The sequence below is a fragment of the Ranitomeya variabilis genome, chromosome 1 (assembly GCF_051348905.1).
Source record: "Ranitomeya variabilis isolate aRanVar5 chromosome 1, aRanVar5.hap1, whole genome shotgun sequence".
Classification (NCBI taxonomy): domain Eukaryota; kingdom Metazoa; phylum Chordata; class Amphibia; order Anura; family Dendrobatidae; genus Ranitomeya; species Ranitomeya variabilis.
This window is the reverse complement of record NC_135232.1, coordinates 195,912,913-195,926,982: the sequence shown is the minus strand read 5'-3', so window position 1 is coordinate 195,926,982 and position 14,070 is coordinate 195,912,913. Positions and strand designations below refer to the sequence as shown.

Sequence of the window (14,070 nt, the reverse complement as noted above, 5' to 3'; positions counted from 1 at the left end):
TTTTTATAATTTTGTGATTTTTTTTCAATATTTTTAATTTTTTTTAACTTTTTTACTTAACCCCTATATGGGACTTTCAATTTTTTAACTCTGATTTCTTCTGATCGCTTATAAAGCATAGCAATGCACAAGCATGGGGTAACAAGTTTGCTAGTTCTGGGGCTGCCGATTGGAGAGCAGAGGGACTACTCTTTCTGCCTGCCTTCTAATAAATGCTGCAAACGATATCGATCACAGCATTCAATGGGTTAAACCGGAAGCGTTGTGGGAACTGCTCCTGGCAATGAGTGCCGGGCATCAGCTGTAATGTTAGCTCTGTGTGGGCGATCGCCATGATGTATATACAGTTAGGTCCATATATATTTGGACAGAGACAACATTTTTCTCATTTTGGTTATAGACATTACCACAATTTAATTTTAAACAAAACAATTCAGATGCAGTTGAAGTTCAGACTATTAGCTTTCATTTGAGGGTATCCATATTAAAATTGGATGAAGAGTTTAGGAGTTTCAGCTCCTTAACCTGTGCCACCCTGTTTTTTAAAGGGACCAAAAGTAATTGGACAATTGACTCCAAGGCTATTTCATGGACAGGTGTGGGCAATCCCTTCATTATGTCATTCTCAACTAAGCAGATAAAAGGCCTGGAGTTGACTTGAAGTGTGGTGCTTGCATTTGGAAGGTTTTCCTATGAAGTAAACATGCGGTCAAAAGTGCTCTCCATGAAGGTGAAACAAGCCATTCTTAAGCTGTGAAAACAGAGAAAAAACCCATCCGAGAAATTGCTACAATATTAGGAGTGGCAAAATGTACAGTTTGGTACATCCTGAGAAGGAAAGAAAGCACTGGTGATCTCATCAATGCAAAAAGACCTGGGCGCCCACGGAAGACAACAGTGGTGGGTGATCGCAGAATAATCTCCATGGTGAAGAGAAACCCCTTCACAACAGCCAACCAAGTGACCAACACTCTCCCGGAGGTCGGCGTATCAATATCCAAATCTATCATAAAGAGAAGACTGCATGAAAGTAAATACAGAGGGTTCACTGCACGGTGCAAGCCACTCATAAGTGTCAAGAATAAAAAGGCTAGACTGGACTTTGCTAAAAAACATCTAAAAAAGCCAGCACAGTTCAGGAAGAACATTCTTTGGACAGATGAAACCAAGATCAACCTCTACCAGAATGATGGAAAGAGAAAAGTATGGCGAAGGCTTGGTACAGCTCATGATCCAAAGCATACCACATCATCTGTAAAACACGGCGGAGGCAGTGTGATGGCTTGGGCATGCATGGCTGCCAGTGGCACTGGGTCACTAGTGTTTATTGATGATGTGACACAGGACAGAAGCAGCCAAATGAATTCTGAGGTATTCAGAGCCATACTGTATGCTCAGATCCAGCCAAATGCAGCAAAACTGATTGGTCGTCGTTTCATACTACAGATGGACAATGACCCAAAACATGAAGCCAAAGCAACCCAGGAGTCTATTAAAGCAAAGAAGTGGAATATTCTTGAATGGCCAAGTCAGTCACCTGATCTCAGCCCAATTGAGCATGCATTTCACTTGTTAAAGACTAAACTTCAGACAGAAAGGCCCACAAACAAACAGCAACTGAAAACCACCGCAATGAAGGCCTGGCAGAGCATCAAAAAGGAGGAAACACAGCGTCTGGTGATGTCCATGAGTTCAAGACTTCAGGCAGTCATTGCCAACAAAGGGTTTTCAACCAAGTACTAGAAATGAACATTTTATTTAAAATTATTGAATCTGTCCAATTACTTTTGGTCCCTTTAAAAACAGGGTGGCACATGTTAAGGAGCTGAAACTCCTAAACCCTTCATCCAATTTTAATGTGGATACCCTCAAATGAAAGCTGAAAGTCTGAACTTCAACTGCATCTGAATTGTTTTGTTTAAAATTAATTGTGGTAATGTCTATAACCAAAATGAGAAAAATGTTGTCTCTGTCCAAATATATATGGACCTAACTGTATACTTCATGGGTCAGGAAGTACCTCCCAATCATACCATATATACACTTCAGGGGTTTATATAGTGAGGCCTGACAGCAGGAATAAACCCAAACTAACAAGATTAACCCCATGGACTGCCCAGAGCTACAAATCCCAGGATTAAAATAGGATTGATGCTGTCAAGTATCTACCGAAACAAAGGCTCGGTGCCTCCTAGCAGCTGAAGCAGAAGTCGGCACAGATGTTTCAGAGGCACTGCCTTTCTTAAAAACCTTGATGTTGAATTCTTCATCCCCTCTGCAACATCTGCAAGGTCTATGAACCTACGTGATTAAAAACAGACTAGCTGAATCCTTCTAAGGCCGGGATCACACATACGAGAGATACGGCCAAGTCTCGCAGGTGAAAACCCAACTCTGGCGCCGGCACTCCGGAGCGGAGCGTGCAGCCGCACAGCAATACATGGAGCTGCACGCTCCGCTACAGAGTGCCGGCGCCAGAGTTGGGTTTTATGAATGGGAATTGCCACAAAAACAATAACAAAATCAATAACAAAACACAGCTTTATTAAACATGTATACATTACAGAAGAGGCAAAGCATACTAAAAACATTTAAAACAAGGGGATATAAAGTAACCCCATAAACACAGAGGCCCAAAATGAGGCCATAAACCCGCACAGTTCCAAACAGGGTAAAATACACATGCCCACCAGTAAGAATGGCCTGAGATGACAGCTCTGGACTCTCTGGCAGCAGCTCCATCCTCTTCTGGCACAGGAGGACGGGAGAGCATTGGGCGCTAACCCACCTGGTGCTAACCCCGCCAACCCTGATGACATCATCATTCATGTGCATGCAGCGTTTTGTAATGAACGCTGCATGCAGTTGGGGTGAAACGGCTGGCAGCTGGCAGGATAGGGCTGCCACCGGAGCATTGCGGACTCCGGGGACTCGTGGGCCGGAGGTTCCCCACCCGTGATTAAAAGGGCCGGCGGTGTCCCACTTTGTATTACAGAGCTGCCTGGCTGGGCAGATTAGCAATCAGGGCCTGATGTTCAGACACTGAGGTTACAGCTTTTATGACTGCCACTGTAACCGCAATCAAAACGTAAAGAACAGAAAGCATATTTCAACTTGTATCCCACCATGGTGTTATTCCAATTAATGCCATAGTCCAATAATACTCCCTACTTCATGTCTTTATAGAAAGGCAGTGATATAGTGTGGGGAGTACCCAGTGGAAGGGTGCTGAATTCCATGGAGGCACAGCATTTTGTTTTGAAGCAGAGCAGGAGTGGAGGAAGTGCCCGCTCATCTTCCAGCAAGCTGAAAGACCGTAGCAACCCCTGCTTTGACATCTTGGTTGGTTCTACATGTTCCCATTCAGAGTGCAGCAGTCAATATGAGTTTGTCATTGGCTGCTGTGCTCTGCCTAAGCAGCGGGATGACAAAACTGTCAGTATGGTGAACGGAGTTGCTATTTCTGTCACTACGTATGCAGAGCACAGTAACTGAAAATAAAACTCTTCTGGACAGCTGCACTCTGCATAGGCAACAACTGATGATAAAGGCTGTAGCTCTCACTTCTTCTTCCACTTGTAATTTTGTGAGACGATAAACAGAGGCTTGCTGGGGTAAAATTGCAAAGCCACATAATTCTGGCACAATTGACAGCTGCACTAAACTTTTCCAACTTTTGGGATTTTCACACTATTTTTGCTCAGCTCTGACAAGGAGGGCAGAGCTGAGGCAGGACAGGTCCATGGCAATCACCGCTCATCAAATTCATGAGAAGCATCGAGTTTCTCTACTTCACAAAAAACTTCTTGATGCATCGGGCCTGTTACTGTTTGCTCTTTACTTTCACCTTGACTTGTAATATTGACATATTTCAACCTTTGATCTTTCATGTTTCTCTCTAATTATGTGTCACGACCGATACCGATACTTTCAAGTATCGGAAGGTATCGCTCAACACTACGTCCCTATAGTTGTCCATACAAAGACCTACAAAGTTAACATATAACTGTCTTCTAAAACCTGTGAGACATAGATTAATGCAATATGGCACAATATTAATGAGGCAATACATACAAGAACATACCTGTTACTCCGCAGTATGAATGATGACTACTGGTTCTGTTGCCTGCTTTCTCATCTGCCGTTCTTCTCTTTCTATATACTCTATGAGCATTGCTTGCTGCTGCAAGGGTCCCATTTACTGGTTCAATGTAGATGAAATCTTCAGACATTTGTATGAAGCCCATCTAGTAAAACAAAAAAATATATATAGATTTTTTTGTGAAATTCCCATCCATTGAAAAAATAAACCATATTATATGAAATAATGAAAATGTTTTTTTCTTTTTTTTTTTAAAGCATTTTTCTACATAAAGGTATTTTAAGGATTTTCCTGGTTAATACAGTTCTTAATGAATTTTTGGTTGTACAGTGTGAAATATAACAAGTTGTACGTGTATGGTTACTGAAATACATAATTGCATACTCCTAAATCTAATTTACTGAAGGAAATTACGGTATGTTGATTTCCTAGATTTTTTGCCATTATAACCACAAATGGCGCTCTAATAACTGAATTATGAAAGATATGATCACCATTTTTATTTATTTATTTTTTTTAACTTTAACTTGACATTTAACGCATCATTTCATCGGAATGAATAACTCATTGAGAGTCAAATTACAGTTTGTTACATATGTGTCAATATCCATGTATATCTTATACAGTGTTTGCTGTTGATGATCACATAAGCATTATTTATATGTTTAGTATATATATAAATATTTATAATTTTACAATATACAGTATATTTACTGATATATATGTCAGTACTGGTGTTTGCCCAACGATTAAGAGTAAAGGGTAAAAAGTTGCATGATAAGAAATATTATGTATACATGAGAAACTTAAAAGCATTATCGGTAAGAATTTAGTTGGCATAACAAAAAAAAGATGTTACACTTTTATGGTAATTTTCCATCATATCTTGATCGCTTTAATATGTCTGGAATCACGGGAAAGAACGTAAGAAAATCTTCATATGGAATGAATAGGACACATCTGGAGGAGGCTCCAAAGTTTTGTTACTTTATTTACTAGCAGGAAGTATTAAATATGCAGCATTATAGACTATAAAAAGCTTTTTTCTATTAATTTAATAGAGGTTATTTGTTCTTGTACCATATTATACCTGAGTGCTCAAAATTTTGAAAAAATGATATGGATGCGAACATGAGGCGAGGTTCACATACATCACTTGTTTAATGTTTTACCTTTTTTTAGCCTATTTTATGATAGCTAAAAACCAGGTATAAGCTATCAGTGAGTAGAAGAATCTAAAAACAATGCATTTTGGGGAGTGTTTTTGACCAGTCTAATTTTTCCCTAAAATGCTTTTCAATGCTTAGCACCATTCTGTTAAGCACATGATTGTGGAACCACTGTTCCACAGCCCGAGGAGAGCCTGGAGGGGTGTAACTAAGTCACCACCTGAATATTTGCTAGAGCCCCTGATGGTGAGGTTAGACTTGGATCTAGATGGACTTCAGCTGCTACTCCAGGACAGGCCCTCGGAGTCATGGCAGCTGACTTCCGAGGGCGACATGGAAGCAGGAGTGGTCAGGAAGTGGTTAACAGGAGGGTACGGCTGGTAGACGGTGTGGAATTAGGCACAAGCAGGACTGCTTCAGTAACACAGAATGGCCACATGTACAGGATCACAGGTGCAGGTACACAGGTGCAGAATCAGGCGGATCAGAAGCAGGACTAGGCACGGTCATGATGGATATGGGTAAGGTGTTCATCAGGAAGGACTGGGACAGGTGCAGACAGGGCAAACAGTATCAGGTAGGCGGGGAGGACAGGATCAAAGAACACGGGTATGGAAACCTACAACTAGCTAGCAGGATATACACTGAATAATTAAGGTTGCTAAGGCACCTGCCAATAGGAGAGGATGCCTTATATATGAAACCCCTCTCAGCTATTGGCTGGGGATGGTTTTAGCAGCAAGCGCCCTGGCCCATTAAGAGGCAGGACGCACGTCCCCAATCACAGTCCCAGGAGACCTGCATGCCGTGCACAGGTCCTGGGAGGGGGCAGATATCAGGGGAGCAATGACAGGTAAGTTAACACACCAGTGTCCCTTCATGGGGGACAAAGGGGACCCATTCAGGGGCAGCGGCCTGTTATGACCCCAATGGCGAGGGTCTCAGAGGAACGTGGAAGTCTGCAGAATACAAAAATCCAGCTCATAGGGCAGTGGTAGCTGGGTTGACCATATATCTACTCCTAACGCCAACACTAGAAGTAGCCGGGGATCATTCCTACGTTGATTCTAGATGACACGCTCCAGCCGGAGAATCTAGCTACCCCTAGTAGAGGAAAAACAAAAGACCTTTCTTGCCTCCAGAGAAGGGGACCCCAAAGCTGGATAGAAGCCCCCCACAAATAATAACGGTGAGGTAAGAGGAAATGACAAACACAGAAATGAACCAGGTTTAGCACAGAGAGGCCCGCTAACTGATAGCAGAATAAAGAAAGGTAACTTATATGGTCAACAAAAACCCTATCAAAATCCACACTGGAAATTCAAGAACCCCCGAACCGTCTAACGGTCCGGGGGGAGAACACCAGCCCCCTAGAGCTTCCAGCAAAGGTCAGGATATATATTTGGAACAAGCTGGACAAAAATACAAAACCAAAACAAAATAGCAAAAAGCAAAAAGCGAACTTAGCTGATATAACTGGAACCAGGATCAGTAGACAAGAGCACAGCAGACTAGCTCTGATAACTACGTTGCCAGGCATTGAACTGAAGGTCCAGGGAGCTTAAATAGCAACACCCTTAACTAACGACCCAGGTGCGGATAAAAGGAATGACAGAAAAACCAGAGTCAAAAAACTAGTAACCACTAGAGGGAGCAAAAAGAAAATTCACAACAGTACCCCCCCCTTAGTGAGGGGTCACCGAACCCTCACCACGACCACCAGGGCGATCAGGATGAGCGGCATGAAAGGCACGAACTAAATCGGCCGCATGAACATCAGAGGCGACCACCCAGGAATTATCCTCCTGACCATAGCCCTTCCACTTGACCAGGTACTGAAGCCTCCGCCTGGAGAGGCGAGAATCCAAGATCTTCTCCACCACGTACTCCAACTCGCCCTCAACCAACACCGGAGCAGGAGGCTCAGCAGAAGGAACTATAGGCACAATGTACCGCCGCAACAAGGACCTATGAAATACATTGTGAATAGCAAACGACACAGGAAGATCCAGACGAAAAGATACAGGATTAAGGATTTCCAATATCTTGTAAGGCCCAATAAAACGAGGTTTAAATTTGGGAGAGGAGACCTTCATAGGAACAAAGCGGGAAGAAAGCCATACCAAATCCCCAACGCGTAGTCGGGGACCCACACCGCGGCGGCGGTTGGCAAAGCGCTGAGCCCTCTCCTGTGACAACTTCAAGTTGTCCACCACATGATTCCAGATCCGCTGCAACCTATCCACCACAGAATCCACCCCAGGACAGTCAGAAGGCTCCACATGACCCGAAGAAAAGCGAGGATGGAAACCAGAGTTGCAGAAAAAAGGCGAAACCAAGGTGGCGGAACTAGCCCGATTATTAAGGGCAAACTCAGCCAACGGCAAGAATGTCACCCAATCGTCCTGATCAGCAGAGACAAAACACCTCAAATAAGCCTCCAAAGTCTGATTGGTTCGCTCCGTCTGTCCATTAGTCTGAGGATGGAAAGCAGACGAAAACGACAAGTCAATGCCCATCCTACTACAAAAGGATCGCCAGAATCTGGAAACGAACTGGGATCCTCTGTCTGACACAATATTCTCAGGGATGCCGTGCAAACGAACCACGTTCTGGAAAAACACAGGAACCAGATCGGAAGAGGAAGGCAGCTTAGGCAAAGGAACCAAATGGACCATCTTTGAGAAGCGATCACATATCACCCAGATAACGGACATGCCCTGGGATAGCGGAAGATCAGAAATGAAATCCATGGAGATATGTGTCCAAGGTCTCTTCGGGACAGGCAAGGGCAAGAGCAAACCGCTGGCACGAGAACAGCAAGGCTTAGCTCGAGCACAAGTCCCACAGGACTGCACAAATGACCGCACATCCCTTGACAAGGAAGGCCACCAAAAGGACCTGGCCACCAGATCTCTGGTGCCAAAAATTCCCGGGTGACCTGCCAACACCGAGGAATGAACCTCGGAAATGACTCTGCTGGTCCACTTATCCGGGACAAACAGTCTGTCAGGTGGACAAGACTCAGGCCTATCAGCCTGAAATCTCTGCAACACACGTCGCAGATCCGGAGAAATAGCTGACAAGATAACTCCATCTTTAAGAATACCAACAGGATCAGCGACTCCAGGAGCATCAGGCACAAAGCTCCTAGAAAGAGCATCGGCCTTCACATTCTTTGAACCTGGTAAATACGAGACAACAAAATCAAAGCGGGAGAAAAACAATGACCAGCGGGCCTGTCTCGGATTAAGGCGTTTAGCAGACTCGAGATACATCAGATTTTTGTGATCAGTCAAGACCACCACACGATGCTTAGCACCCTCGAGCCAATGACGCCACTCCTCAAATGCCCATTTCATGGCCAACAACTCCCGATTGCCCACATCATAATTTCGCTCGGCAGGCGAAAACTTCCTAGAGAAAAAGGCACAAGGTTTCATAACAGAGCAACCAGGGCCTCTCTGCGACAAAACGGCCCCTGCTCCAATCTCTGAAGCATCCACCTCAACCTGAAAGGGAAGTGAGACATCGGGCTGGCACAAAACAGGCGCCGAAGTAAACCGGCGTTTCAACTCCTGGAAAGCCTCCACGGCAGCAGGAGCCCAGTTAGCTACATCGGAGCCCTTCTTGGTCATATCCGTCAAAGGTTTCACAATGCTAGAAAAATTAGCGATAAAACGACGGTAGAAGTTAGCGAAACCCAAGAACTTCTGTAGACTCTTAACTGACGAGGGCTGAGTCCAATCAAGAATAGCTCGGACCTTGACTGGGTCCATCTCCACAGCAGAAGGGGAAAAAATGAACCCCAAAAAGGGAACCTTCTGTACACCAAAGAGACACTTTGAGCCCTTGACAAACAAAGAATTTTCACGCAAAATTTTAAAGACCAACCTGACCTGCTCCACATGCGAATCCCAATTATCAGAAAAAACCAAAATATCATCCAGATAAACAATCAAAAATTTATCCAGATACTTCCGGAAAATGTCATGCATAAAGGACTGAAAAACTGAAGGCGCATTGGAGAGCCCAAAAGGCATCACCAAGTACTCAAAATGACCTTCGGGCGTATTGAATGCGGTTTTCCATTCATCACCTTGCTTAATGCGCACAAGGTTGTACGCACCACGAAGATCTATCTTGGTGAACCACTTGGCACCTTTAATCCGGGCAAACAAGTCAGACAACAGCGGTAAAGGATACTGAAATTTGACAGTGATCTTATTTAAAAGCCGATAATCAATACAAGGTCTCAAAGATCCGTCCTTTTTTGCCACAAAAAAGAATCCCGCACCAAGAGGGGAAGAAGACGGACGAATATGTCCTTTCTCTAGAGACTCCTTGATATATGAACGCATAGCGGTATGTTCAGGTACCGACAGATTAAACAGTCTTCCCTTAGGAAATTTACTGCCTGGGATCAAATCTATAGCACAGTCACAGTCCCTATGAGGAGGCAGTGCACTGGACTCAGACTCACTGAAGACATCCTGATAATCAGACAAATACTCCGGAACTTCCGAAGGCGTAGAAGAAGCAATAGACACAGGCAGGGAATCCCCATGAATACCACGACAGCCCCAACTTGAGACTGACATAGCCTTCCAGTCCAGGACTGGATTATGGGTCTGTAACCATGGCAGCCCTAAAACAACCAAATCATGCATTTTATGTAAAACCAGGAAACGTATCACCTCGCGGTGTTCAGGAGTCATGCACATGGTAACCTGTGTCCAATACTGCGGTTTATTTGCTGCCAATGGCGTAGCATCAATACCCCTAAGAGGAATAGGATTTTCTAATGGTTCAAGAGTAAAACCACAGTGCTTAGCAAATGACAGATCCATAAGACTCAGGGCAGCACCTGAATCTACAAACGCCATGACAGGAAAAGACGACAGTGAGCAAATCAAAGTTACAGACAGAATAAATTTAGGTTGCAAATTACCAACGGTGACAGGACTAACAACCTTAGCTATACGTTTAGAGCATGCTGAGATAATATGTGTAGAATCACCACAGTAGTAGCACAAGCCATTCCGGCGTCTATGAATTTTCCGCTCATTTCTAGTCAGGATTCTATCACATTGCATTAAATCAGGTGTCTGTTCAGACAACACCATGAGGGAATTTGCGATTTTTCTATCACATTGCACCGAATTAGGTGTCTGTTCAGACAACACCATGAGGGAATTTGCGGTTTTGCGCTCCCGCAACCGCCGGTCAATTTGAATAGCCAGTGCCATAGTATCATTCAGACCTGTGGGAATGGGAAAACCCACCATAACATTCTTAATGGCTTCAGAAAGGCCATTTCTAAAATTAGCGGCCAGTGCACACTCGTTCCAATGTGTCAGCACGGACCATTTCCGAAATTTTTGGCAGTACACTTCAGCCTCGTCCTGCCCCTGAGACATAGCCAGCAAGGCCTTTTCTGCCTGAATCTCAAGATTGGGTTCCTCATAAAGTAAACCGAGCGCCAGAAAAAACGCATTAATATCAGCCAATGCCGGATCTCCTGGCGCCAGCGAAAAAGCCCAATCCTGAGGGTCGCCCCGTAAGAACGAAATAACAATTTTTACTTGCTGAGCAGAGTCTCCAGATGAACAGGGTCTCAGGGACAAAAACAATTTACAATTATTCACAAAATTCCTAAACTTAAACCTGTCTCCGGAAAACAGTTCAGGAATCGGTATTTTAGGTTCTGACCTAGGATTACTGATAACATAGTCTTGTATGCCCTGCACACGAGTAGCCAGCTGGTCCACACTTGTAATCAAGGTCTGGACATTCATGTCTGCAGCAAGCATAGCCACTCTGAGGTAAAGGGGAAGAAGAAAAAAAAAAAAACTCAGAATCTTCTTTCTTATAATCCCTCTTCTGCAATGCATTAAACATTTAATACTGGCCTGGCAAACTGTTATGACCCCAATGGCGAGGGTCTCAGAGGAACGTGGAAGTCTGCAGAATACAAAAATCCAGCTCATAGGGCAGTGGTAGCTGGGTTGACCATATATCTACTCCTAACGCCAACACTAGAAGTAGCCGGGGATCATTCCTACGTTGATTCTAGATGACACGCTCCAGCCGGAGAATCTAGCTACCCCTAGTAGAGGAAAAACAAAAGACCTTTCTTGCCTCCAGAGAAGGGGACCCCAAAGCTGGATAGAAGCCCCCCACAAATAATAACGGTGAGGTAAGAGGAAATGACAAACACAGAAATGAACCAGGTTTAGCACAGAGAGGCCCGCTAACTGATAGCAGAATAAAGAAAGGTAACTTATATGGTCAACAAAAACCCTATCAAAATCCACACTGGAAATTCAAGAACCCCCGAACCGTCTAACGGTCCGGGGGGAGAACACCAGCCCCCTAGAGCTTCCAGCAAAGGTCAGGATATATATTTGGAACAAGCTGGACAAAAATACAAAACCAAAACAAAATAGCAAAAAGCAAAAAGCGAACTTAGCTGATATAACTGGAACCAGGATCAGTAGACAAGAGCACAGCAGACTAGCTCTGATAACTACGTTGCCAGGCATTGAACTGAAGGTCCAGGGAGCTTAAATAGCAACACCCTTAACTAACGACCCAGGTGCGGATAAAAGGAATGACAGAAAAACCAGAGTCAAAAAACTAGTAACCACTAGAGGGAGCAAAAAGAAAATTCACAACAGCGGCCCAGCTGTACCACATTCTTATGTGTACTCTCATCTGGAGCCTTGAACTGCTCCAGGCATTGGGGTACAAGAGGCACAACATAAACCTCTCCAGCTCCTGGCTCATCCGATGGTACTTCTCTGGTGTCTCCTGGAATCTCTCATCTCCTTCCAGAATCTCTTCAGGCAGGGCTAAGCATCTCCCAGACAAAGTCATTACTGGGACGACCTGCATTGCATCTGGCTCCCAGGGTAAAGTAGAGGTCCAAAATCCTACCCTGTGCTCCTCTACCATCTTCCCCCTTTCAGAATACCACTGCTCAATGCTTTTGAGGAATTTACCACAACTTTTTTGGTTGATAGCTGAGAACAATGCAACCATGGCGGGACTTCATCTTCCCTTACCGGATGGGATGGAGTTGAGGCCTGCATACCTTCTTCAGTGGGCTCAGCCGCTGCTTAGTACTCTGGAGTGGTCACACACTCTCTGGTCTCCCAAGTACACTGAGTGTCTTTCTTCAAGTTGAACCACAATAACTGGTGATGGTGATATCTCGCGAACTACTTGATCACAATAATCAGGCCACCAGGGAGGCAAAAGACTTCAAATCCTCGCCATTACTTGTCCACTACATACTGGTCCCTATATTGACTCTCACCACTCATGTCCTCTGTATCTGTCAGACAATCCAACATTGCATTCCTGATGTTCTTCTTTGAAAACCACTGATGCTGTTTTTCTTCCGACTCCCAGTTGATTAATAGTGAAAGCCTTCTCTTTACTTCCCATCACTGCTCTGCCTTTTGCTGGGTGGGGTTTTCTCTGGCACACCATCCCGTTTCTCTAACTCCTACACCTGTTTTCCTGAGTCACACCTTCTTGGGTGGGCCTTTTCTTCTGCTTTGTCTTGAGCCTTCCCCACATCATTCAGATCTTTCTGAGGCAAACCTCGATCTTTCCTAAAGCGCCAAGTGTAATGTTGCATGAAAGTGGGGGTCCTGGCAGAGTGTGTGGACTTGTGTTATATGGTCTGTAAGCCCTTACAGGCCACATGTAACCGATAACGTTGGTTTGCCAGGACCAGGTGTTAACCAGTTCAAGAAAGAAGACCACCATTTAAAATTAAACTTATTTTTACTGAAGAATAACTTGATGTACTATATATATATATGTACTTGAAAGTACTATATACAGCAAATAGTAGGCATTTAGCTTCAAGGACGTTTCTTTCACAAAAAGTGACATAAACACACACATCTCCTTCTTCCCTGAAAATGCTCTATCTTCTTCCCTTACCTCCTTTACTCTTAGCACAGCCCAGCACACTATTTTGGGAGCTTCCATTTTCATGTGTGGGGACAGCACGGGTTGAGGTGTAATGCTACGTCCCCTTTTCCTCTGTGAGGACCACATGGGTCGAGGTGTTACGCAATGGCCCCTCATAGCTACTCTCAGTTTACAGTCCACAAGTCATAGACTTCATCCTGTAGCAACACATCCTGTGATTTCTCCGTAGGAATGGATGTGTCCCAATATGGCGACACTTGACTTTCTAATCCTGCTACATAGACCTCGCTCTCTGGGCTAAACTCTGGACTTAAGTCTGTTTTACCTTACTCACTGTACGGTGCTGGGCAGATTATAACCACATTATTGCCATCTTGTGGGAATTATGCTTCACATCACATAACAATACGTATCACACAGTAAAAACTACACATTACACTGTCATGGTTCCCAATGGCAAGGGAACGTAAGAAACATATAAATAACGAACGAGCTCTTGGGTGATGGAAACTCGAGTTGACCGTGAGCTAAATCTACCACACAACTAATAGTAGCCAGGGAGCATACCTACGGCTTCCTAAATGCCACGCGCCAGCCGAAGGACTAACTACGCCTGGTAGAGGAAGAAACAGACCTGGCTTACCTCTAGGGAAATACCCCAAAAGATGATAGCAGCCCCCCACATGTAATAACGGTGAATTAAGAGGAAAAGACATACACAGTATGAAAGTAGATTTAGCAAAGAGAGGTCCACTTACTAGATAGCAGAAGGATACAAAAGAGGACTTCACGGTCAACTAAAAACCCTTTCAAAAACCATCCTGAAATTACTTTAAGACTCCTGTGTCA

The 14,070-nt window shown here is 44.2% G+C and overlaps 1 protein-coding gene across 1 annotated transcript in view; it reads right to left on the bottom strand.

Moving 5' to 3' along the window:
- The window catches only part of LOC143793911 (A disintegrin and metalloproteinase with thrombospondin motifs 19-like), a 326,064-nt gene that overhangs the window by 236,717 nt on the left and 75,277 nt on the right, over window positions 1-14,070 (bottom strand). The window contains exon 3 of the mRNA XM_077280850.1: window positions 4,085-4,247. Within this exon, the coding sequence (XP_077136965.1) occupies window positions 4,085-4,247 (163 nt within the window). The remainder of the gene's footprint in view (window positions 1-4,084; window positions 4,248-14,070) is intronic.